General features: G+C 46.9%; 1 protein-coding gene across 1 annotated transcript in view; it reads left to right on the forward strand.

Annotated features, from left to right (window-relative positions):
• The window catches only part of TDRD9 (tudor domain containing 9), an 84,297-nt gene that overhangs the window by 33,821 nt on the left and 26,426 nt on the right, over positions 1-24,050 (forward strand). Inside the window, exons 9-22 of the mRNA XM_031454436.2 lie at positions 5,742-5,809; positions 7,680-7,734; positions 7,899-7,983; positions 9,307-9,364; positions 9,871-9,975; positions 15,928-16,025; positions 16,477-16,608; positions 17,541-17,706; positions 17,788-17,851; positions 17,929-17,992; positions 18,255-18,299; positions 18,809-18,862; positions 20,890-21,006; positions 22,676-22,783. Of these exons, the coding sequence (XP_031310296.2) occupies positions 5,742-5,809; positions 7,680-7,734; positions 7,899-7,983; positions 9,307-9,364; positions 9,871-9,975; positions 15,928-16,025; positions 16,477-16,608; positions 17,541-17,706; positions 17,788-17,851; positions 17,929-17,992; positions 18,255-18,299; positions 18,809-18,862; positions 20,890-21,006; positions 22,676-22,783 (1,219 nt within the window). The remainder of the gene's footprint in view (positions 1-5,741; positions 5,810-7,679; positions 7,735-7,898; positions 7,984-9,306; positions 9,365-9,870; positions 9,976-15,927; positions 16,026-16,476; positions 16,609-17,540; positions 17,707-17,787; positions 17,852-17,928; positions 17,993-18,254; positions 18,300-18,808; positions 18,863-20,889; positions 21,007-22,675; positions 22,784-24,050) is intronic.

The following is a 24,050-nucleotide window of genomic DNA, read 5'->3' on the forward strand; positions in this document are numbered from 1 at the left end:
CCATGGCACCGGTGGGCGTGTTACTTAGCACGCTCACACGTTACGGTGCGCGTGTCACGGAGCGCACTTGTTTGCGTTACTCTCTGAGATTACTCCACGAGGAGGACTTTTCCTTTATTATCCTGCCTCTTACCTTCCTGTCTCTCTCTACGACCGTCAGTGGACTCATGGGTTTTTTTCTCTTCAGATAGATTTTCTTTTTCAGAGCAGTTTCAGGCTCAAGGCAGAGCTGAGCAGAAAGCAGAGTTCCTGTGCAGCCTCTCCTGCGGACGCACAGCCCCCCCTGCCGTGAAGCCCCCCGGCAGCACACGCACTGCGATCGGCATGTGGCCGCCAAAGCCTTTACACTGGAATCCCCTCTTAGCCCCAAAGACTCCTTGGAGCCCTCTGTGCAGCCCCGGGTCTTTGTCTTGTCTCTGTGGTTTTGCTTTCCCAGAATGTGGTGTAGCTGGAATCTTACAGTTGCAGCCTTCGAGGTTGGCTGCTTCGACTTAGTGATAACTCACATTTGAGGCCCCTTCATGTCGTTTCGGGGCTTGATAGCTTATTTCCTTTTAGTGCGGAATCAAATTTCATTGTCTGGATGTACCACAGTCTGTTTATCCGTTCACTTCCTGAAGGATATCTTGATTGTTTCCAGGTTTTGGCAATGTGAATAAAACCACTATAAACATCCAAGTGCAGGTTCTGTGTGGACGTGTTTTCATTTCGTTTGAGTAAATACCAACAAGTGCAATTGTTGGATCATATGGTTTAAGAGTATGTTTAGTTTTGTGAGAAACTGCCAAATGGTCTTCCAGAGCGGCTGTACCATTTTGCTTTCCTGCCAGCAGTGAAGGAGAGTTCCTGTCGCTCCACATTCTCACCGGCAGTTGATGTTGTCAGTGTTCGGACAGCCCAGTAGGTGTGTAAGGGTACCTTGCTTTAATTTGCCTTTCCCTCATGGCATATGTTGTGGACTGTCTTTTCAGATGTTTATTTGACAGCTGTATGTCTTCTCTGCTGATGTGTCTCTTCAGAGCTTTTGCCCATTTTTAAAACTTCATTGTTCATATTCCTATTGTTAAATTATATATAGAGAGTTATATATATGTATGTAAGAGGTTTTAAAATATATTTAACAGTTCTTTGTATTATGTTTGTCTTCTGAAAGTGTTCTCTCTTGGTCTGTGGCTTGTCTTCTCCTTTTCTTGAGACTCATAGGTCTTAACGTCAGAGTTGATTATAGTCAGTTTTCCTTTTTAATGGTCGGTTGTCCGCAATTTGGCCAGTGGGAGCCTCTGTGGGCCGGCCCCTGGGTCACTGCCGTGGCCCCCTGACTGGGGGACGCTTGCTTCCCGGCGCAGCGTGTCCAGGCCGTCCAGCTTGCTCTTTCCCTGCCCGAGGCCAGGAGTCCCTTTCCCAGGGAACCTGACTCTTGCAGTGAGGAGTGCTGTCCAAAAGCAGGGTTTGGGTGCTAGGTGTGCTCATTTCTTCTAAGTGGGCTGTCTGTCATTGCTTGTTTTTTTTCGTGTGCTTATTGTCGATAGCTGGAAATGTATTTTAAAAATGATATGTATGAAATATTTCAACTCAAATTGAACTTTGGCTTTTTTCTTAGCTTTTATGTTATATTTTTGTTACTGAGCCATATTTACTGCTGCATGACTGACATGTTTAGTCTCAGATACGTCAGCGAACAAAAGTTTTTCTTGGTAGTGGGAAGGTTTGTAGTTTTGTTTTTGTGTTTATCTTTAATACCTCTGTGTAAGGCCCACAGTCTTCCTGTTCCTTCCAGAGGCTTGTGGTACTTGTCAACCTAAGAAAATTCTTGACTTCCATGCGTTACCTCTGAGGCAGGCAAGGACTTACTGTACTTGCCCCTCTCTAAGCCCTCCATCCTCCTTTCTTCTCCCCCTCATTTTAAAAATGGATTAACTGGGGGGCAGGGGATGGCTCGAGTGGTGGAGCACATGCTTAGTCAGCATGCACAAGGTCCCAGGTTCAATCCCCAGCACCTCCACATAAATAAGTAAATAAAACCTAATTACCTCTCCCTGCAAAAAAAAAAAATGGATTTTTCGAGGTATAATTCACACACCACACAGTTCATGCACTTAAAGGGTTCAGTAGTTTCTGGTAACATCCACGTATATGTGCAGCCATCACCACGGTTGATTTTAGAGTGTTTTCATCACCTCAGAAGGAAACCCCAAGCCCTCTGGCTATGGCTCCTCACCTTTCCCGTTACCCCTGCACCTAAGTGACCACTGGTCAGCCCTCTGTCTTTACTAGGTTTCTCTAGTCTTGACTTCCATGTGAACAAAGTCACGTATGACGTGGTCTTTTGTGGCTTCTTTCACTGGACATAAGCTTTCAAGTTCCATCCGTCTTAGAGCGTGTCAGTGCTTTATTTCTTTTTATGACCAAGTAATACTCTGTTGTATGAACATACCACACTTGTTTATCCATTTGTATGTTGGTGGAGATTTGGGGCGTCCCCTCCTTTTGGCCTTTTTGAATCATGCTGCATGAACGTCTTTGTGCGGGTTCCTGGGTCGATTGTACTGTTTCCTGGTGTGTCTGCATCATTTTACGTCCTCACCAGCAGCTTGTGAGGGTCCCCGTTTCTCCCCACCCTTGCCAGTCTGGTTGGCACCTGACGTTTTGATTCTGACTGTCCTCGTGGTTGTGAAGTGGCGTCACTTTGTTTCTCTGATGAATAATGATGTTGAGCACCTCTTCATGTGCTCACTGGCCTGTGTGTGCTCTGTGGATACGTATGTTATACTTACTTATGTTTAGAGACATAAACCCTTGTCCATTTTAAGTTGGGTTTTAATTGGGCTTTAAATTGTCTTTTTGTTATTGAGTCATAAGAGCTCTTCATATAGTCTAGATACAGGCCCCCTACCAGGTACAGGATTTGCGAATGTTTTCTTCCTTTCTGCAGGGTGGTTTTTTCACTTTCTTGATGGTGTCCTTTGAAGCACACGCATTTAATTTTGATGAAGTCTTGTCTGTCTGTTTTTCCTTTCGTTGTTCATGCTTTGGTGTCATAGCTAAGACTCTGTTGCCAGAGTCAAGCTCATGGAAGAGTCACCCCTGCGTGTTCTTCTGAGAGTTTGGTAGTTGGGCTCTTTTGTGTTAAGTCTCTGATCCATTTTGAGCTCATTTCTGTGTCGGTGTGAGGTCCGGGCCCAGTGTCCTTCTTCAGCATGTGTGTTAGTCCAGCTGTCCCAGCGCTGCTGGCTGAGAGCCCGTGCTTCCCCGCTGTGCGGTGCTGGCACCTTGCTGAAAATCTGTTGGTCCTACATCCAGACTCTTTGTTCTGCTGTTTTACGTATCCTTGTGCAGATCCACACTGCCTTGACATTGCTTTGAAGTAATGTTTAGAATTAGAAGCATGAGTCTTCTTAACTTTCTTGTTTTGGGGGATTATTTTGATTATTCTGAGTCCCCTATAATTTCATGTTAAGTGTAGAACCCGCTTGTCAGTGTCTGCAGAGAAGCCGGCTAGGGTTCTGAGAGGGGTTCTGAGCCTGTAGGCCCATCTCAGGAGTATTGTCATCTTAACAGCGTTCAGGATTCCACTACGGGGTGTTTTTCTGTTTTTTGACAGTTTCTTTAATTTTCTTTCAACAGTGTCAGTAGTTTTCAAAGTGTAAGTTTTGTACTTATCTTGTTAAATTTATTCCTGTGTTTTATTCTTTTTTATGCTATTGTGAATGAAATTATTGTCTTAATTTTGGTGTCTGATTATTCAGTGCAAATGTGTAGAAATACCAGTTGATCTTGGTATATCAGGCTTGTATTCTGTTTGTGTTTTTTTGTTTGCTTGTTTGTTTTGGCAGGGGGAGAGGGGTAATTAGGATTATTTATTTTTTTAATGGAGGGACTGGGGACTGAACCCAGGACCTTGTGCATGCTGAGCCCACGCTCTACCGCTGAGCTGTACCCACTCCCCCCCCCGATCGTGTATTCTGCGGCCGACCCCCTCCCCGTTGTGTACTCTGCACCCAGCCTTGCTGGGCTTGTTTATTGGTTCTGGGACGAGCCCTTACGGTTTTCTGTACACGAGGTCATGTCATCTACTGAACAGGGATGGTTCTGTTTCTCCCTTTCTGATCTGGATGCCTTGCTTTCCTTTCTCTTGCCTGGTGGCCCTGGCTAGGACTCCAGGGCCATGCAGAAAAGAAGTGCACGTTCTTGTCTTGTTCCTGATGTGAGGGAAGGCCATCCTGTCTTTCACGGTTAGGTTAGAGTGTTTGCTGTGGGCTCTTTGGAGACGACTTTCATCAGTGGAGGAAGTTCACTTCCATTTCTAATCTGTCGAGTATTTTAACTAAAAAGTGTTAGATTTGGTTAAATGCTTTTCCTTTGTCTGTTGAGATAATCGTGTGGTTTTTGTCTTTATTCTGTTGGAATGATGTTTTACCTTAATCGCTTTTTAGATGTTAAGTCAACTTTGTACCCCTGGGATAAAGCCCACTTGGTCATGGTGTGTCCTTTTTATATGTTGCTGGATTTGGTTTGCTGATACCTTGTTGAGGGTTTTATGTTCATATTCATGAAATGTTGGTCTGTAATTTTCCTGCCTGGTTTTGGTATCAGGGTAATTCTGGTCTCATAAAGTAAGTTGGGAAGTATTCTGGTTTTGGGATGAGTTTGTGAAGAATTGGTATTACTCCTTTGAGTGTTTTGTGGAGTCCAGCTGTGAAGCTGTCGAGGTAAGGGCTTTTCTTTATGGGTAGTCTTAAAACTGCCAGTTCAGTCTCTTCATTTGTTATTGGTCCATTCCGATTGTCTTTTTTTCCTTGGGCCAGTTTCAGTAGTTTGTGTCTTTTTAGGAATATGTCCATTTCATGTAAGCTGTCTAGTTTGTTGGTGTCCAGTTCACAGCATTCCTTTGTAATCCTTTTTGCTTCTGTAACGTCAGTGGTAATGTCTTCTCCTTCATTTCTGATTGCAGCCACTTGACTTTCTCTTTTTCTCTGGATCAGACTAGCTAGATTTGTCAGTTTGTTGATCTTTTCCAAGAACCAGGTTTTTGTTTCATTGACTTTTCTTTGTTGTTTTTCTTTCTTTATTTCATTAATTTCCACTGTAATCTTTATTTTTTTCTTGGGAAAGCCAAGAAATAACACAGGCTGTGCCCAGGAGCGGTAACCACTGCACGTGTGGCTGTGTCTTCTCGGCTTGTGTCTGTCCTGGTCTTACCGCCAAACTGAAGGTGCACCCTCCTTGTTTCCTGTCTGCCGCTCCTGCTGGAATGAAAGCTCCAGAGAGCAGGGGCTTGTCTGGTTCACCCTGCACTGGCCTGCACAGGGAGGGCCTGGCACATGGCAGGGGCACCCAGCGGGGTGGGGGGTGACAGTGGTGACTTCACACGGTGCTGCTAGTCGGGGGGCGAGTGGATGTTGGAGAGCTTGATCTGTAAAAACGCTTCCTCGTAAGAGTTTGGATTCCTTAGTGTTCAGTGTTGTTTGTAGTAGTTATTTGAAATATTTTGTATTTTGAGGTTCTGGATTGTAATAACTGCTGACTTTTGCAGCTGGTGTGTTTCTCGGGGAAAACAGACTCGAGAGGCTGGGCCCTGGATGATCGCGGGGCTGGGGCCTCTGTGGTTTCTTCGTGAAAGAGTGGACATCATACTGGATGCTCAGATGTGAGAGCCTTTCCAGCTCGGAAGCCTGTCATGTTCGGATTCTGGAAAAGCACTGGCCGCTTAGCTTTGACTAACTGTGCACCTCACACTTTAGCAGGAGCAGGACCTGGTCGGGGGCCCCATCTGCGCCTGTGCGGAGCAGCGTGCTGGTGTTTCTGCCAGGTGAGTGTCATGCTTTTGTGGCCTGGAGTTGCGACCCGGGTAGAGGCTCCTTCCTTTTGCACAGATTGTGAAAAGCGGCGTTCGCAGTCATTTATTCTTTTTTAGACTCTTAGAATGTGAATAAATGTCAGTTTCAGTTTGACTTCTTACTATAACCTTTGTGTTCCTAAAAATGTTGATAATGAAGAGTTTAACTTTTTGAGGGCAGTCTTACCCCCTTCAGAACTTTGGCTTTGTTAGATTTGCGGTTTCACGCGTACGATTGTAAGTGTGAGGTCGCTGCTGTCAGCCTGTACCTGAAGCTCAGTTAATGACAACATCATCATTGCGCCAGGACGGCCATCGGCATAGTCCTTGAGTTCCTTTTTCTTTAGTATTTGAGAAAATAATCTTTTAAAATACTTGAAAAGGTTAATTTATGTTAAATTGTACTTCTTTTTCAAAATGATGATTTTTAAAAAATCAGGTTGTCTAGCGTGATGAGACCATGAAACAATAACTCCTATCTTTTACTGTTGAAAGGTAACATACAGAGCGTGTGAGTGTTTGTGCTAACTCTGGTGGAGAATGAAAGGATGAATAAAATAACCTACTTTGCTTTGGATGGCAACATGTGAGTTTAAGACTTTTGACCCTGTGCTGCTTAGGTTGACACAGGTTAGTTTTGTATCCAGAAAACAACCGTTAGCTGACAGCGGGGTGGGGTCGCATTTGCCCCAGTAAGCATCCATCAGAGAGAGACTGCTGCGTGCATAACTTCGTGTCAAGGGAAAAATGACCCCAGTCAAGCCATGGCAGTATGTCTTAAGAATGCCTGGCGTGGGGTAAATGCTTCCTAACTGCTACACGCTACCTGAGTAGAGTGTCTATGCATGGTATTTTACAGTTTAGTTTGTTGTCTTTCTGTTACATGTTTTTGTGAGTTCGAGTCTGATGATGTGTTTGTTTCATTGATCTTTTGAGAATAGTTCTGTATTAGCCTTCTAGGGCCACTGTGACAAAGTGCCATTGACGGGGAGGCTTTGAGCAACAGAAATGTACCCTCTCATTGTTCTGGGGGCTGGAAATCCAAAATCAAGGTGTCGGCGGGCCCTGCTCCCTCAGGGGCTCTGCTTCCTTGCCCCCTCCAGCTTTTCTGGTGGCCGTCAGCCTCCGTCCTTCTTGGACTGTGGCTGTGTCACTCCCATCTCTGCCTCCATCGTTACGTGGTGTTCTCTCTGTGTGTGTCTTTGTGTCTCTTCCCATTTTAAGAGGACACCAGTCCTGGTGGAATAAAGGCCCATTCTACTCCAGTGTGACCTCATCTTAACTAACTATATAAAGCAGTGATGCTTTATCTGCAGATTAAGTCACATTCTGAGGGGCTTGGGTTAGGACTTCCACACCTTTTAGGGGGACATAGTTGAACCCATCATAGGTTCAAATATTGATAACTCAGGATGTGGCAGAATCATGTGCAAGCTTTATATCAATGAAAGTATTTTGCAACTAATGAAAAAAATTTAGCACATCTGTGTAACCAACACTTTTTAAGTACTATTTTTTGGTTGTAAAATTCTGCATGATCAATGTAGGAAATTTAGAAAGTGAGTGAGGGGAAAAAAAGAAATGTAGAATTACTCATATGGCCAGCACTCACAGGTAGCTGCTGTGGGAAGGAAAACAGTGGAAGAGTGTGGTGTTTCTTGTATTTTTGAATTACTAGTAATCAATGTCATCATCACTTACAATTCTGATACATTTAGGTGAAGAGGATAAAAAGTCAAAACGAATTGGTGGGGCCATCTTTGAAAAAGATGTCATCTTAATTCAAAGGTTGTTTTTAGCAATAAGTACAAATTTTTTTCCCTCCACTTTTTTTCTTCCCTAGGTCTGGGTGAAATAAACTATATGCATGAACTTCTCACAAACATGGTTCACAAAAGGTGTGTTTAAAATGATATAGTTAGTTATATTGTTCCTTGTAAAGCATTGTATTGTTTCTGCCTTAAATCATTTAAATTACCTCAGTGAGTAGTCATTCATTTTTGAAAGTTCTCACGTATATTTGTCCTTTATGGGTATTTTGTTTCATTGATTTGTTTTGTAGGTTACAGGTCTATCCACTCCATTCGAGTGTGACTTTGGAAGAACAGAATAATGTGTTTTTGAGCCCAGTGCCCGGGTACAGAAAGGTAGGAGGCCTGGGAGCCCAGCTCGGAGCAGCGCCGAGCCTTTTCCTCCAAGGCTCTGCCGGTGGGAAACGGCGTTGCCGCGGGTGGTGCGCGGGGTTCTGTAGCTGGTGGTCAGGCACCTGCGCAGAGACTCGCCTGATGAGCCAGGTGGGTTCGTGGGTTTTGTCTTTATTTTGTAAGGCAGTTTGCTAAGGTTTTTTTACTGCCTCAGCTCCGGGGCATTGTTTCCAGTGGATTTCAGGGCTTTTGACTCTGGCGTTTCTCAGGCTGTGGGTCTGTCCTCTGGTCCTGGCTCTGCTCTGGAGAGTTGGCTTGGACCCCACATTTGTGGTCCTGGTTTATGGGTTCGCTTTGCTCTCAGGGCGGGTGTCTGTGAGCAGCGGGCCTGGCCGAGCGCCGCCTGCTGGTGCTTCCTGAGAGCCGCAGGCCCCGAGCCAGTGGCAGGGCCCTGCATCTCCAGGGCAGCCCTTCGTGTGAGTGCTGGGCTGTGCGTCCTGCCCCGGCCAGCCCCTGCGGCGCCATGTCTGAGCTCGGGAAGGGCTGCCTTCGCCCTGGCTCTCGCCAGCTGCTTCTGGGCGCCCGCTGCGCTGCAGGGGCCTGGTTTCTGTGCGCGGGGGACATCTGCTGGGCCCTTGCGAGGGAGTCCGCCGGGAAGAGGCTGTAACTGATGAGGTGTAGGGACGAAGAGCCTGCATGTGGACTTGGGCAGGTGGCCTGGGTCTGCACCTCTGTGGTCGTTGAGCAGGTTGGTCTCCAAGATCTAATTTGACTGAAAGTAGGGTCAGTAGCATCTACCTTGCGGAGCAGTTAGGAAGGCTGACTGCGGTGGCGTGTGTCTGTGTGTGGGTTGCGGTGGCTCTGCAGGGCCTGGCGTGGCGTAGGCGTCCGGGTAGCGGATGACGTGTGACAGGTGAGAGCTAGTGCTCGCTGAGCCCTGGGCTCTTGCCTGGAGCAGGTGTGCGCATGTTACGTTTATTGACTCAAGTGGCCCTCACAGCAGCCCTGTGAGGGTGGGAGTTATACTGTCTCCGTTTTTTGCATGAGGGGAGTGCGGTCATGGGCCAGGGCGCCCGTTGCCTGGAGCAGAGCTGGGGTCGCGGCCAGCCTGACTGTGGAGCCCGCGTGGCACCGGTGCCCCCTCCTTGCACCGCCCCCGGGACCCTTGCTCAGTTGTGATTTTGTATAAAATAGGAAAATGACTCATTTCAAAATTTGCGTCCAGTATTTTTGCTTTTAAATAATTTTTGAGTTTGAGTCTTTTAACTTTGCCTAATTTCCAGCATGCAGTAAGAATGTCAGATTCTTCTTTTTGGTGTTTGATAGATTATTCTGTCCACAAACATTGCGGAGAGTTCTGTCACAGTTCCAGATGTCAAATACGGTGAGTTGCCTCTCTGTTTACCCACAAGGTCTAGGGGTTGTGGACTTATCTGTCCCCGGGGAGTTGTTCTTCCTCCTCTTCCCCAACCCTCCCCCCGCCCCAGTTCTGGAGGAGAGAATTTAGAAAAGCAGGTTTGTAAGTTTCTCCCACATTCTTTGTCCCCTGGGTCCTCCCCAGCCCTCAGGTCGCTTCGCAGGGGCAGCCCCTGGGGCGAGGTTGCTGTCAGGAGGTGTTCGGGGGGGGGGGTGTTTCAAGGGGTCTGTGGGCAGGAGAGCTTCGGGGCAGCCAGCTGGAGTTCTGTGACGAGGGAGGTGGGGGTTGAGGAAGGAGCCCAAGTATGTCACTGAGGACAGTTTAGGGGGCGGCCGAGCACTCGCAGAGGCCTCTGTGAGTGCACTAATCCAAGGGCTCAGTGTGTCATAAACTGTCCTATCACTGTGTGTTGTGCTTGCGACACAGTTGTTTCTTGTTAGCATGGTACTTACATCCCCTTTTTTAAATGACAGTTATAGATTTTTGTTTGACTAGAACTCTGGTCTGCGATGAAGACACGAATTACCAGAGTCTGCGGCTGAGCTGGGCCTCCAAGACCAGCTGCAGCCAGAGGAAAGGTAAGGCATCCGCGCTCCCGTACCGTTGTGGGGCCTGGCGCTCGTTCGGGGCTCTTTATATGTTTTGCTTTTTGTGTTTTGAGCCTTATTCAGATATTTCCCTTATTGGAACCAGTTTTAACTTTTAAGCAACATTTCATATTGTCAGACTCTCGATTTAAATCCACAGTCACCTTCTTGTTCATTGAATTGGGTGATAACCTTTGTCCGTAATGGCTGTCTTCTGTCATCTCAACACTGTCATTTTTCACAGTGAATTTTAAAAATGTTTGGCGAATAGTAACAGAAGCCATGGGGATCACTTCGCTGAATTCTGCTGATCCTTCTTCTGACTTCTCTCCAAGTCTCGCTCCTTCTGGGGTCTTTCCTGCACTGGCTGCACGGAGGGTTTGGCCTTTGCTGTGACAAGCACACATTGTATCACTGGGGAGACGAGGGCCTGGGGGGTTTGGCCACAGCGGAGGTGCAGTCAGACTGAAGTCACCTGCTGGGGGCTGGCTCCTGGGCACAGCGTCCTCTGTGTGGACCGAGACATGGCTTGTGCTTTTTAGAAGTCCGTTCGGGGAGGATGGGCGAGGGACCGTTCCAAGAATACCTGTTGGGTTAAAGAGCTACTGTATCAAAAAATAGCATAGAGGCAGCGTTTACTGACTGTTTGCCACGTGCCAAGCGCGGTTTGGAGCCTTTTCTGTGCATTCGTCTAACCTTCATACCACCCTGGGAGGCAGGGCACTGTCACATCCCCACTTCTCAGGGACGCAGCTACAGAGCGGAGGGAGCCTGCTCAGGTCACCCGGGGGAAGGGGCAGGGTTGGGACGGGTCCAAAGCCCGGCTGCAGTCTGCCGTCCTGACCCCTTTGCTGCTGTTAGACGTCTCTTGAAACCACTTGCCTAGAGACAGATTAAGGAGTCATTGAAATACGATCATAAAGAGCTTCTTACCAACTTGGAAAATCCTTATGTTATGTATTGTTATACAGACACCTCCCCCAAGGCATAAAACTATGCTTAGAAAAAAATGGCTAGAAGTATATATACAGAAATGTTTAAAGTGATTATCTTTGAGTCAGTCTTGAGATTTTAGGAATTTATCTTTTGTTTTTTTGTATGTTCAAAATTTCTAGAATTAGACTTTTTTCCTATACAGAAGGTTGCAAAAATCATTCCTAGAGTCTCTTAAACCCTTGCCCTGGTGTCTCAGCTTGTTCGTCAGTGACCCTCCTAACCAACACCCGGCGCAGCATCAGCACCTTGTCCGCCTCCCAGTCCCCGCCGTGTGGGCTTCTCTCCAGCTGGTCGTATGAGCGCGTTCTCTAGACCAGCACGATCGGAACGCAGAGCTGCTCCACCTGCCACGCGGGGTGGCCTGGTGCTGCCTCCTTACAGCCATTCTGCCCCGCCACTCGGCTGACCGCAGCTGCGTCGTTTCAGGATGTTGTGCAGGTGGAACTGTACTGCACGTAACCTTCTGGGACCGGCTTTCTTCATTCCCTGTGGTGTTCTTAAGATCCATCCAAGTTGCTGAGTGTCCAATAGTTCATTCCTTTTCGTTGCTGAACAGTGTTCCGTCATCCTTTGGAAATTAATAAAGGGACCCGTCACTGGAATGGAGAGGGGGGCCCGCGGGGAGCGGCCCTGCAGCACCACTCCCAGCACCACTGAGGTCAGCTACGGAAGAACTGTCACTGCTGGCGCGGGAGAGGCGCCAGCCCCAGGTCCCTCCCACGAGAACGCCGCCTCAGCAGCTCGGCCAGTGAGGAGCTGTCACCACCCCGAACCATACACGTCTCCAGTGGACTCTGCTCAGAACAGCCCCTCCCAGCCTTCTCCTTTTTCTCTATACAATACTGTTCTTCCTCTTTGTCTGGGACATGGCTGTGGTTTTTGCCAGAGTTTGTCCCAAATTGCAATTCTCTGCTGTTTCTGAATAAACCCATTTTTGCTGGTTAAATAACTACTTTTATTTTTAAGGTCAGCAGTACCATTCACCTGTTGAAGGACATTGAGTTGTTTCCCGTTCTTGGCAATTGCATGTAAAGCCACTGTGGGTACTGATGGAGAGGCTTCTGTGTGAATGCAGATGCTCATTTCTCTGGGGTAGAAGCCCAGAAGTGCAGGCCCCGGCTGACGTGGGAGGTCCACCTGCAGCTTTGTAAGACGTCCGTGGAGGCTACACCACTGCGCAGCTCTGCCGGCGTGGGTGAGACCCCCGTCCCCCACGTGCTTGCAGGCGCTGGGTGTTGGCACTGGTGTTCCCTCAGCCGCTCTGCAGGTGCGTCGTGATGTCTCCCTGCAGGTTGATGTGCGTCTCCTTAGTGCTCGCGAGGTGGGGCGCCTTTTCCTGTGCTGATTTGCCTTCTGTGTCTCTTCAGTGAGATGTCCACGTTTTTCACCTGTTTACTTTCTGATTGGGTGTTTGTCTTTTTACTGTTGAGGTTTGGGAGTTTTTGTTTTTGTTTTTTTTAACATTTTTTATTGATTTATAATCATTTTACAATGTTGTGTCAAATTCCAGTGTAGAGCACAATTTTTCAGTTACACATGAACATACATATATGCATTGTCACATTTTTTTCTCTGTGAGCTGCCATATGATCTTGTGTATATTTCCCTGTGCTACACAGAGGTTTGGGAGTTTTTAAAAAAATATATCCTAGATACAGTCTTTTGTTAGATGGGTGGCTTGCAAATATTTTCCCTTAGTCTGTGTTTGGTCTTTTCACCTCTTAGCAGGGTATTTCATCGAGAAAAAGTTTTAAATGTTCGTGAGGCCTCATTTATCAGTTTGTCCTTCTATGGGTCATGCTTCTGGTTCATGTGTAATGACTCTTCACCCAGCCTGAGGCTGCAAAGGTGGTTCTCCTGTGTGTTCTTATAAAAGTTCCATAGGTGCCTTTGTCTGTGGTCCATGTGGGTTAGCTTTTGTGGGCGGGGTGGGGCTTGCCTGTGGGTGTCCAGGTGTTCCAGCACCCCCGTTGTCCCGCCAGTGGGTGGCTTCCGCACCTCTGAGAAGCTCTGCGTGGGTGCACTCGCCTGGGTCTGTTTCTCATTGTTTATTGCGTCCTGCTGCCTGTGTCTGTCTCTCCACCAGCACCGCCCTGTCTTCATCACTGTATATGAAAACTCAGCACGAGCCAGGTGGATTCTTCCCACTTTAGTCTTCATTTTCAAAACTGTTTTAACTATTCCACTTTGCCTTTCCATGGGGATTTTAGAATTAGCTTGCCTATATGCACAAGAAAAGCTTCCTGTGATTGTACTAGGAATTGTGCTGTCCTGTAGATCAGTTTGTGGAGAGTTCATGTTTTTGCTGCATTGAGTCTTCAGTCCCTGAACAAAGTGTGTCTCCATTTATTTAGGTCGTCTTCAGTTTCTTTAATCAGCATTGTGTTGTTTTCAAAGCATGCAGATCCTGTGCATGTTTTGCTAGATTTACACCTAAGTTTTTAGTTTAATTTAGAGTGATTAAATGGCATTGCATCTGTAACTCAGCTGTCCACATGTTCGTTTCTAGTATATAGGAATGCGATTGAGTTTTGTGTGTTGTCATTATATCCTGTGACTTGCTGATTTCACTGATTAGTTCTAGGAGATGACTTTGGTTTTGTCATTACCTTGGGATTTTTATGTTTAAACAATCCTATCATTTGAAGATAAGGTGGGGGAGAAGGTGATGGAGATGGAAGTCTGGACTCTCCACTGGGTCTCCTGGTGGTGAGGGGAACCCCTGGGGGTAGACAGGGCAGGGGTCCAGACTCCACAGATGGGGAAGGAAAGCACCTCCCTGGACTACCCCATTTTTTAAAAGCTGTGTATTTATTGAGGGTTGCCCTTCTCTGCCCTTCCACTTGCTCTCATTTTTTAAAAAATGATTTATTTATTATTACTATTTTAAAAATTTTATTTTTTAATTTTTAAACACCTTTATTATGGTATGATTCCTGTACAGTAAACTACACATAGATGTACAATTTGATGACTTTTGATAGATGTAGACACTCATGAAACTACTGCCACAATCAAGGTAGCTAACATTTCCATCACTCTCCAGTAGGTGCAAGTTTTGAACTCCCAATTTATCCCTTCCCACCCGCTTTATGCCCTGGTAACCATAAGTTTGTTCTCTATGTCTGTGAGTCTGTTTCTGATTTGTAGATAAGTTCATATGTGTCCTTTTTTTTTAAGAGCCCACATGTAAGTGATGCTATATGGTATTTTTCTTCCTCTTTATGGCTTGCTTCACTTAGAATGACCATGTCCAGGTCCATCCATGCTGCTGCAAATGGCATTATTTTATCTTTTTTATTGATGAGTACTATTCCATTGTACAAATATGCCACAGCTACTTTATCCAGTCCTCTGTCAGTGGACATTTAGGTTGCTTCTGTATCTTGGCTATTGTAAATAGTGCTGCTGTGAACATTGGGGTGCTTGTGTCTTCGGATTATATTTTCCTCCAGATAATATGCCCAGGAGTGAGATTGCTGGATCACATGGTAAGTTTATTTTTAGTTTTTAAAGGAAACTCCATACTGTCCTCCACAGTGGCTTCCCCAATTTGCATTCCCGCCAGCAGTGCAGGAGGGCTCCCTTTTCTCCACACCCTCCCCAGCATCTGTCGTCGTGGACTTTCGGTGACGGCCGCTCTGGCTGGTGTGAGGCAGGACCTCGCTGCAGTTTTGATTTGCGCTTCTCTGACAGTTATGACGCTGAGCGTCTTCTCACGTGCCTGTTGGCCGTCTGTCTGTCTTCTTTGGAGAGGTGTCTGTTTAGGCCTTCTGCCCATTTTTTGATTGTGTTGCTCATTACTATTTTTTTTGATACTAAGCTGTTTGTATATTCTGGGAATTCGTGCCTTGTTGGTCACATCATTTGCAAATATTTTCTCCCATTCTGTAGGCTGTCTTTTCATTTTGTTGATGGTGTCCTTAGCTGTGCAAAAGCTCTTAAGTTTAATTAGATCGCATCTGTTTATTTTTGCTTTTATTTCCATGACTTCAGGAGCTGGTTCAAAAAAAAATATCGCTGTGATTGGTGTCATCCTCTAGGGGTTTTACAGTATCTGGTCTTACGTTTAGGTCTTTAATCCATTTGAGTTTATGTTTGTACACGGTGTTAGGGAATGTTCTAATTTCAGTCTTTTATAGGCAGCTGTCCAGTTTCCCAGCGCTGCTTGTTGAAGAGACTGTCTTTTCTCCCCTGTGTGTTCCTGCCTCCTTTGCTGTAGATTAATGGACCATACGTGCGTGGGTTTACTTTTGGACTTCCTTTTTCCATTGGTCTATGTGTCTGTTTTTGTGCCTGTCCCATACTGTTTTGGTTACTGTAGCTTTGTAGCATAGCCTGAAGTCAGGGAGCGTGACTCCCTCAGCTCTGTTCTTTTTCAAGACTGTTTTGGCTGTTCTGTAGATGCGTCCTTCAAGACAGCTGCTTTGTGTCGGATGAGTGATTACACACAGAGAGCTAAAAGCCAGGCCTGGCCCACAGAGACCATCCTATGAACGGATGTTCTCTCGTGATTATATTGCTTGTGGAACAGAAACTCCCTTATCCCAAAACACAATAAAATGAGAGAGAGCAGGGCCATACATGACAAACCCACAGCTTCTCTTGCCAACTTCATCACTTTTGTTTAGTGACCTCTGCATTTTTACCAGTATAAACCAGCATGCATTTGCAGGAAGTGTGTGGCATTCAGCATGTTTGGATTTCCACTGCATTCTGGGCGCAGGTTGTTTGCTTTAGAAGCAGCACCGGGTTTTATCCTGTACACCACTGAGTGGGGGTCAGCACTTCGGCTGTGTGTATACGATGACTTCTCCTAAAGTGTTTACTGACCTGGCTTGGCAGAAGAGAACAGATCTTCTTTATGTTTAATGGTTATTCTTAAATATATCTTTATGCTTGTGTTAAAGTAATTAATGCCAAAGTTCCAATGTTTTTCCTTTGAAGGCCGTGCCGGACGAGTGTCTAAAGGATACTGTTACAGACTTGTATACAAGGAGTTCTGGGACAACTCCATCCCTGACCATGTCATTCCTGAGATGTTGGTAATAAACTTTGGGCATCTTCACCCCTTGTTTTTTATAGACAGTGTTTTACTGAGCAGTCTAAGTGATATAATTTTGGGTGTCATATAATTTTGATCCTGGAAAAATCAGTCTGACCAGAATCGTCTCGAGTTGCAGTACCAGCTTCCATTCATTAAGCACCAGGCCCTTGGCCGTGGACTTCACAGCTGTGTTCCTTCCTAACGAACCCAGCCTTGGGCATCTGCGGCTCCCAGGGGGCTCTTTCCTTTTGTAATTCAGGCTCTGTCCCTCTCCCCCGCATCCTCTGCTCCTTCTCACCCTTTCCCTTCCCTTTCTCCCTCCCGCCCCCCCTTCCCTTTCTTCTCTTTCCCTCTCTCCTGCTTCTCTCTCTAAAGTACTGGTCGCGGGAATAGGTTCATTGTGATTTACTTATTTTACTGTTTCTGAATTTAAGTTGTGTTCTTTTCAGCGCTGTCCCTTGGGAAGCACAGTGTTGAAAGTGAAGTTACTTGACATGGGTGAACCGAGAGCCTTGCTGGCCACGGCCCTATCCCCGCCCAGCCTGAGCGGCCTGGAGCGCACCATCCTGCTGCTGAAGGAGGTAGGACCCTGCTGCCGGGCCGTGCTGGGGAAGCTCAGATTCCAGGGTGAATTTCAGAAGTCTCGCACTGCAGCTCTCTTGAAGGTATCCTGACAGTTGTGAATACTCAGCGTTTGCTTGGGGAAGCACGTGTGGTGACTGGTTGTTGGTTCCGGATTTCACACGCATCATCTGGACCAATTTGTTTGTTGTCTTGCTGAGGCGCCTCCTCCCCTACCTCTCTCCTCATCACTGTCCCCTTTGCTGAGAAGCAATGGGCTGTGGGCACCAGCGAGCCCTGTTCTCCGCTGTTGCTGCATCAGTCTTCTCCTCACTTCCCTCAAGTTCTGCCCTTCACCCTCATCCTGGCTTCTCCTCCTCCTGGTGCTAGACGCCCCGCTCTGCTCCTTGGAGTCTGACCACACACCTGACTCACGCCCTGCTCTCTTGCTACTGGCACCTGTGCCCGGGCACGAGCTGCGTCCTGGTCTCCCTGCTGTTGGTCAGGGCTGTGGATGTTCTGCCTCCGGTCCTTGACTTCGGGGGCACCTCTGATACCTCCGACACCTGCTTGGGTGTCCATGAAATGCACTCAGGGAAGATGAGGAAGCTTTTCTGTGCACAGTGGGTCCACTTTGTTGTGAGTGCCCACCGCGGTGTGGTGGTCGGGCTTTCGGCTTTGTGTTGGGCACGCCATGGTCATTTGTGAGTTAAGTAGACGTCTGTGGGCATATCCTTGAGTGTTACCTCCCGGTATTAAAAACAATGTGCTCTAACTTCCAAAAGACAAATTTAAAACCTTTTTGGTAGTATCAGTCTTTCTGACATTGACTTAGATGTCTTTTAGAACCTGATTCACCAAAATTTGGTCTTCATTTCCTGTTTTAAACTCCCTGCCTGAAGGAGAAAGAGTGAATCGATGCTTGCTGATGGCACTAACTGATTCTATAAAGGTTGGAGCGCTTGCAGTGAGCGGGCAGAGAGAGGATGAGAACCCCCATGACGGTGAACTGACCTTCTTAGGAAGAGTGTTAGCCCAGCTTCCTGTCAGCCAGCAGCTCGGGAAACTCATCGTCCTCGGACACGTGTTTGGGTGCCTGGACGAGTGTCTTATCATAGGTGAGTGGGGGGCAGAGAGCTGGAGGCGGGGTGTGCAGCGCCCCGCTGCCGTCTGACGTTCTGTGTCTTTTCTCTTGTTAGCGGCATCTCTTTCGTTGAAGAATTTTTTTGCAATGCCTTTTAGGCAGCATCTGGATGGATATAGGTATTTAACATTCATGTTTTTAAAAGCCACTGTTGTTTTAATGGTATCAAATGACATTCTTTGTTATCTGTTTATAGGAACAAAGTGAATTTCTCTGGCAACAGTAAGAGTGACTGTATCGCACTTGTTGAAGCATTTAAAGTAAGTTTTCTCTGTGCTGCGGAGCAGCCACCAGAGATTGTTACTGCAGCTTTCTCTCAGAAGCTCTGTTAGGGCTTTTAATGTCCAATATTAAATAAACTGTGTTGGAAGAAGTAGATGGGGTGACAGTCCAGAACTATGAAAGTTGACTGAAAAAAATTAAATTCATAAATTTTCTGTGGTCAGAATGTGTTGAAATTGAACTTTTAAAAAATTCAATTAGCCAGTGAAGTGTGTGAACCCGTGGGCCGTTTATTTTCAGGCTTGGCAGGCTTGCAGACAGCGAGGAGAGCTGCGGCACCCAAAGGTCGGTGGGCTGTGTCTGTCTGTGTCGTGAGGTGGGGCCGGACGGCGGGGGCCCCTGGGAACCTGTCCTCTGCCGCAGGCCGGCCCGGGGCGTCGGGCCCCTTCCCTGCCGGCCCCCGGTGCCTGTGGGCACGCGCCCAGATGTGTTCTCTCAAAACTGAGAACCTGAAGCTTTTCTGCTGCGGTTGTCAGCCAGGCTTTAGATGATGGGCTTAAACAGCTCATTCTGTTAGCCTTCGTTTTGTGGCAGGTTTGGGGGCGGGGGAGAGCAGTCAGGCTCTGCTCTTCGGCTGTTGATGGCAGTGTATTTACATTTGCCGCGTCTGGACGTCTGGACGTATCCTTAACGTGGCTACACTCGCTAACGCTGCCTCTCGGTCGTGTTATTTTTCTTCGTAGTATATGTTCTCTATGGTATATATTTTTAGCTGAGATACACGTTTTATGGTAGCTGAATTAGCTTTAATGTTTTACATTAATACTGAGTATTACCTTTTTGTGTATGTAAAGGATGAACTTGACTGGGGACGGTTAAATTACATTCAAATCAAGAGAATTAGAGAGGTAAGTTGTGAATTCTATGAATGCAAATGAAGATGACTTATCAAATGTTTATCAGATACCAGTAACACACAGGGTAGTAATGAGTATTTTAAGAAATACATTTTCTGTTTCCAGCTTTAGTAGAATTTATGTGTATATAATTAATAATACAATTACTATGTTTATATGATAGTTGATGAACATTTTTATACTTGCATATAATTACATATTTTATATAATGTAATTACATGTAGTTTTAGGTAACACTCTTACCATTTCAAAATTGTTACCATCTTCTTTCTCATTTTGCATGTTATGTAGTTGTGTCCTCTGATTCTGATTAGATTTGTGTGTTTGGAGGTCCCCGAGACCACCCTTGGGTCCAGCGATTCACTAGAAGAGCTCACAGAATTCAGAAAAGCTGTTCCATTCATGGTTATGGTTTATTATAGCTAAGGAGACAGATGAGAATCAGCCAGGGTAAAGGGTGTGCGGGGAGGAGCCGGAGGAGACTGCATGCCAGCGTCCTCTCCAGGCGGGGTCTCCCGGGCAGCACCAGGTGACACCAGGCAACACCAGGCACCAAGTACTGCCTGTAGGGAGGCTCCCCCCGCCTCGGTGTCCAGGGTTTTCTGGAGGTTGGGTATATAGGCATGGGGTGTGCCCTGTGGCTTATGTTACCTCCTTAGTGTTAGCCCTGCCAGAGGTCACTGCTGGCCAAGGCCCCCACCATGCAGAAGTCACACTGCTCCTCCCTGCCGCTGGTTGTGGCCAGGGCCTCAGGTACACAGAGACACTCCTATGAGGCAGGATGTTCCAAGGGCCTGGAGGTGACCTGCCAGGAGCCAGACCTTTCTTTGGAACGTCCGGGCTGTGGGCACCGCAGGCCTGCTGAGTTGGTTGGCAAGATGCTTAGTGTGTGCTGTGCGTGTTTAGAGAACTGACTCTGGGCTTGGTGTGCCAGCTTTGCTGTGCAGGTGCTCTGGGGGTGGAGGAGAAACGGGGGGTGTTCCAGCTGATTGCTTTTTGCTTTTTTTCATTAATTTAGTTCTTCTGTGTCTCTTGGTTTACTTTTTTAGTCTTACTGAGATGAGAATTTAATTTATTAATATTTCAGTCTTTCTGGTTAGCAGCATTTAAAGGTTTGCGTTTTCCTGTGAGCACAGCTGGGGCCACACCCCTTTGGTGTTTGACATGTAGGGTCTTAGTGTTATTCCTGCTCGGAACACAGCTGTGGTAGTGTCGTCTTCCTCCTCGACTCAAGATTTTTTAGAAGAGGATTTGAGTTTGCAGGTAGAAATATTTTCAGATGTCTTGTCTTGTTGTTAATTTTAAAAGTGTTACTGCGTCTGGGTCAGAGAAGGTGCCTGGTATGATTTTAAGTTGTTTTTAATTAGAGAAGTCGCCTGTGCCACGGCCCACGGAGGATGTCAGTGGCATGGACACACACGGGCTGCCATGTGGACAGGCCTGGCCCTTCCTCCCCTGTCCCTAGGCTTCCTCCCTCCTCGCAGGTCCTGGCTTTTAGGAGTTTCCTTTTTGTAATTATTGAGATAATTTCGTGGTGAGTTCACAGGTATTGGGAGTTGTGTGCTCTTATGAGTGTGCATTTGAAGTTTGATGTGTTCTGTGTGAGATGAGTTTTATTGAAACGAGGTGGGACTTTTCGGTTGAGTGACTGGCCATTGGTTACTTTGTTTTTAATCATAGAAGCCATGTACGTTTATGGCAGAAGTTCTGGAAGTGTTTAGAGGACCGAAAGCCAAGGCTGGGGTCGTGGCCACCTGTTCTTCTGATGCCTGCAGGCACATGGCTGTGCACGTGCGGTGGTTTCGTGTGTGCGCGCGCGTGCGTGCACAGCTTTGTGTGCGGGTGTTTTCTGCTGGGGTCCTGAGCGTCCACTCCGTTCTTCACTAAGCAGCCTTTAGTGAGACGGCTGACGGCTGCGGCGCCGCCTCTGGCCATTGGCCCGCTGCTTCCCCGTGCCGTGCCGCTGCTCTGAGCAGCGTGTGGCCTCGGAGATGTCACTTCCCATGTGTTTTTCGTAGGTTGCTGAGTTGTACGAAGAACTGAAGACTAGAATCTCCCAGTTCAACATGTATGTTGATTCCCGGCGGCCTGTCATGGACCAAGAGTATGTCTATAAGCAGCGCTTCATCCTGCAGGTGCGCTGGGGCCCCTGGCGTCGTCTCCCGGCTCTTCTCATTAGGTCTCATGGTGGTGGAAGTGCGTACTCCCCCTTTCTGATGCAGATCATGCCTCAAAGGAGATTTTAGGTTACAGGTTCATACTGTGTTTGGGAATCAGGAAAAACTCTGGTCTTGCTTAGTTTAGGTTTTCTTTCTCTAATCTCTGGAGCAGTGTTTCTAAAAGAGTGCTGACTTTATCACTGCTCCGGGAGAGAGTCTTCTGCTGTATGTAGCTTTTAAGTAAAAATGTTCTTAATATTATTAGGTCATTCTTCTTTTACACTGAAAAATTGCTTTACCTTTGGAGGCCATAATCAGTTAGCTTTTGGACGTAACCTTCTAGGGATTGTGTGGAGGGAAGAGTAGACAAGGGGCCAGTGCTGCTGATTTCGGGGTTCTGAGAAGCACGCTCTGGAAGCGCCAGTGCTCTGGCCGGGGCGTGTGGAGCCGGTTCTAGGAAGAGACTGTAAACTGGGTGATGCTGGAAAAGGGAGTGTTTTCCTAGATGTCAGGTTGTTAAGGTTGGGGAAGTCTTCCATGGCTGTATGTTTCAAATGGTCTATTTTTATTGAAGAAGGGATCTTGGCAAAGTGCTTCTTAGAAGTGAGTATTGGGTACAAGCCTGCTGCACTAGATCTGAGTATCCCAGTTGGAATTTTATCTGAACATTTGGGAAAGTGCCTGACCCATAAAAGTAAGTACGTCGGGGAGAAGGTAGAAAAAGCAGACTAGTCTTGGGCTCTGAGCTGTTGCCTCAGCCTCAGGCTGGGAAGTGCTCAAGCTCCTTTGAAGAAAGACCATGTGGAAAGGGTTTCTGATATGGTGGAGTAACCAGCATTGTGACTTTTTTTTTTCATTTTTCAGTTTTATTAGGTAGAGTTGCTACAATTTGACTGCACATGCACAATATATTGCATGTAAATACACACAATATACTGCACGTATTTTTTAAAATTTACATGTATGTACTGTTCATTGTTTCTAAGAACATTTAGAGCTTTAGCTTTTTAAACTTACATAGTTATCAAGGAATAAAGCCAACCACAAAATAAAAATTAATTTAAAAAGATACACACATTCCACTGTTAAAAGCAACATTCTTTAGAATTGCCAAGATATGAACACATCCTAAGTGCATGTCAACAGATGAATGGATAAAGAAGAGGCAGCATGTATTTGTCATGGAACACAACTCAGCCATAAAAATGGATATTTTGCCATTTGTGGCCCTTCATTCACTTTTTTTCCCTTCAAAAACCCAGTTTTGTAACTGGCATAAACATTTCCATTGCATCAAAAACAACAAAATACCTAGAAATCAGCTTAACCAAGGAGGTTACCTATACTCTGAAACCTGTAAAACATTGATGAAGGAAACTGAAGATGATACAAAGAAATGGAAAGATGTCTTGTGCTCTTGGATTGGAAGAATCAACTTTATCAAAATGGACGTACTACCCAAAGCAATCTGCAGACCCACAGCATTGTGACTTTCTGCTTGGCTGGTTAAAGGTCCAGTTTTCTTGTCGTGTAAACTCATGTTTTACATTATAGATGTCAATCACCCTAGGATGAGATCAGGATGTCTGTGAGACAGCATGATAAAATAATTCTGTTGCTTCATGAAAATAAGTTTCTCTTCCAGGTTGTGCTGGCAGGTGCTTTTTATCCAAATTACTTCACTTTTGGGCAGCCTGACGAAGAGATGGCAGTGCGGGAGCTGGCGGGCAAAGACCCAAAGACCACCGTTGTGGTAGGTGGGCCCTCCCCGGGGGGCGGGGGGCTGAGCTGTCGGTTTCTAGCAGGGGCTTCACTCCAGCGTGGCTGATGCGGAGCGTTTTCTCTCTTCATTCGTCTCTGTTTGTATGAGTACTGAGTGGATCTTCCCCTGAAGTGAGTGTTACGCCCTTTCACGCGCACCTCCTGCTTCCAGTCTTGCTTCCCTTTCTGCAGACCTGGTTGTGAAAGAAAGTCCTAAGATGTTATGTGTTCATTAGCCTGGTGTTGATCGATCGTGTGCCATTGTGAGGGATTTGAGAGACTTCTCCATGAATTTAAGGACGTTTAGTTAACCAGCAGCTTCATTTCACACAAGTGGAGACAGTTTGGTTGGCAGCATTGCTGTGGTTTACACTCCAATCCCCATTCGTGCCCAACAGAACCACCTGGAGAGGGTCTGTTTCAGAATTCAGACTGAAGGGCCCCTGCCGCACAGCTGAGCTAGAGAGTGCGGCCTGGACAGCAGTGTTCAGTAGCCCGTGCTTTTAGCACATGCTCTGGGAGAACCTGATGGTCAGTCACAGGCGCTGACTGTTGGGCCAACATCTGTGGACCTCTGTTTGAACCTGAGCACAGAACAGCCTCAGGACACAGCGGGAGTGGAGCGTTTGGGAACCAGACTCTTCTTGGCCTGCGTCTAATAAAGGGCACAGAGCACTTAGCAGAGTCCCTGGCGTACAGTAAATGCTCCATTTTCATTCCTGTTAGTGTTTCCATCGCTACTGTTACTGAAGAGGTGGAGTTCAAAGGGCGGGGGTCACGGATTCCCGGAGCACTGCAGACAGAGCACTGGACGGGAGCTGGAGCTCACGCTGGGCGCTCGCAGCTAACTTGCAGTTTATACCAAGGGAGGGGATTTTCATTTAAAAGGTGGTCATTAGCCTTTGGTTGCTATTGAGGAGGTATGATGGGGCCCCAGCCCTCCTGGTGGGCTTCCTCTCCCCGCTGGGGCTGATCTCCCTGGCCTGTGCGCTGGGGGAAGAGCCCCGCGGGACACTCCCCCTCTGCGGAGCTGTGCCTGCCTGCTGCTCCCCGTGCCCCCGGGGGCCAGAAGAATGCCTGCTGTGTGCGTGGCAGAGCTGGCCTTACCGTCTGAGAGGGCCTCTGTTAAGGGCTTTGACTCGTTGTTCTCTGAGCGTCACGCTGACTCTGAGTGGGGATCTGTCTTCATCCTTAGCTGATGACGCGGCTGGGGAGTCCTGAGGCATCCATCACCTGCCTCAGGAAACTTGACAAGCAGG

This window comes from Camelus dromedarius, chromosome 5 (assembly GCF_036321535.1).
Source record: "Camelus dromedarius isolate mCamDro1 chromosome 5, mCamDro1.pat, whole genome shotgun sequence".
Classification (NCBI taxonomy): Eukaryota; Metazoa; Chordata; class Mammalia; order Artiodactyla; family Camelidae; genus Camelus; species Camelus dromedarius.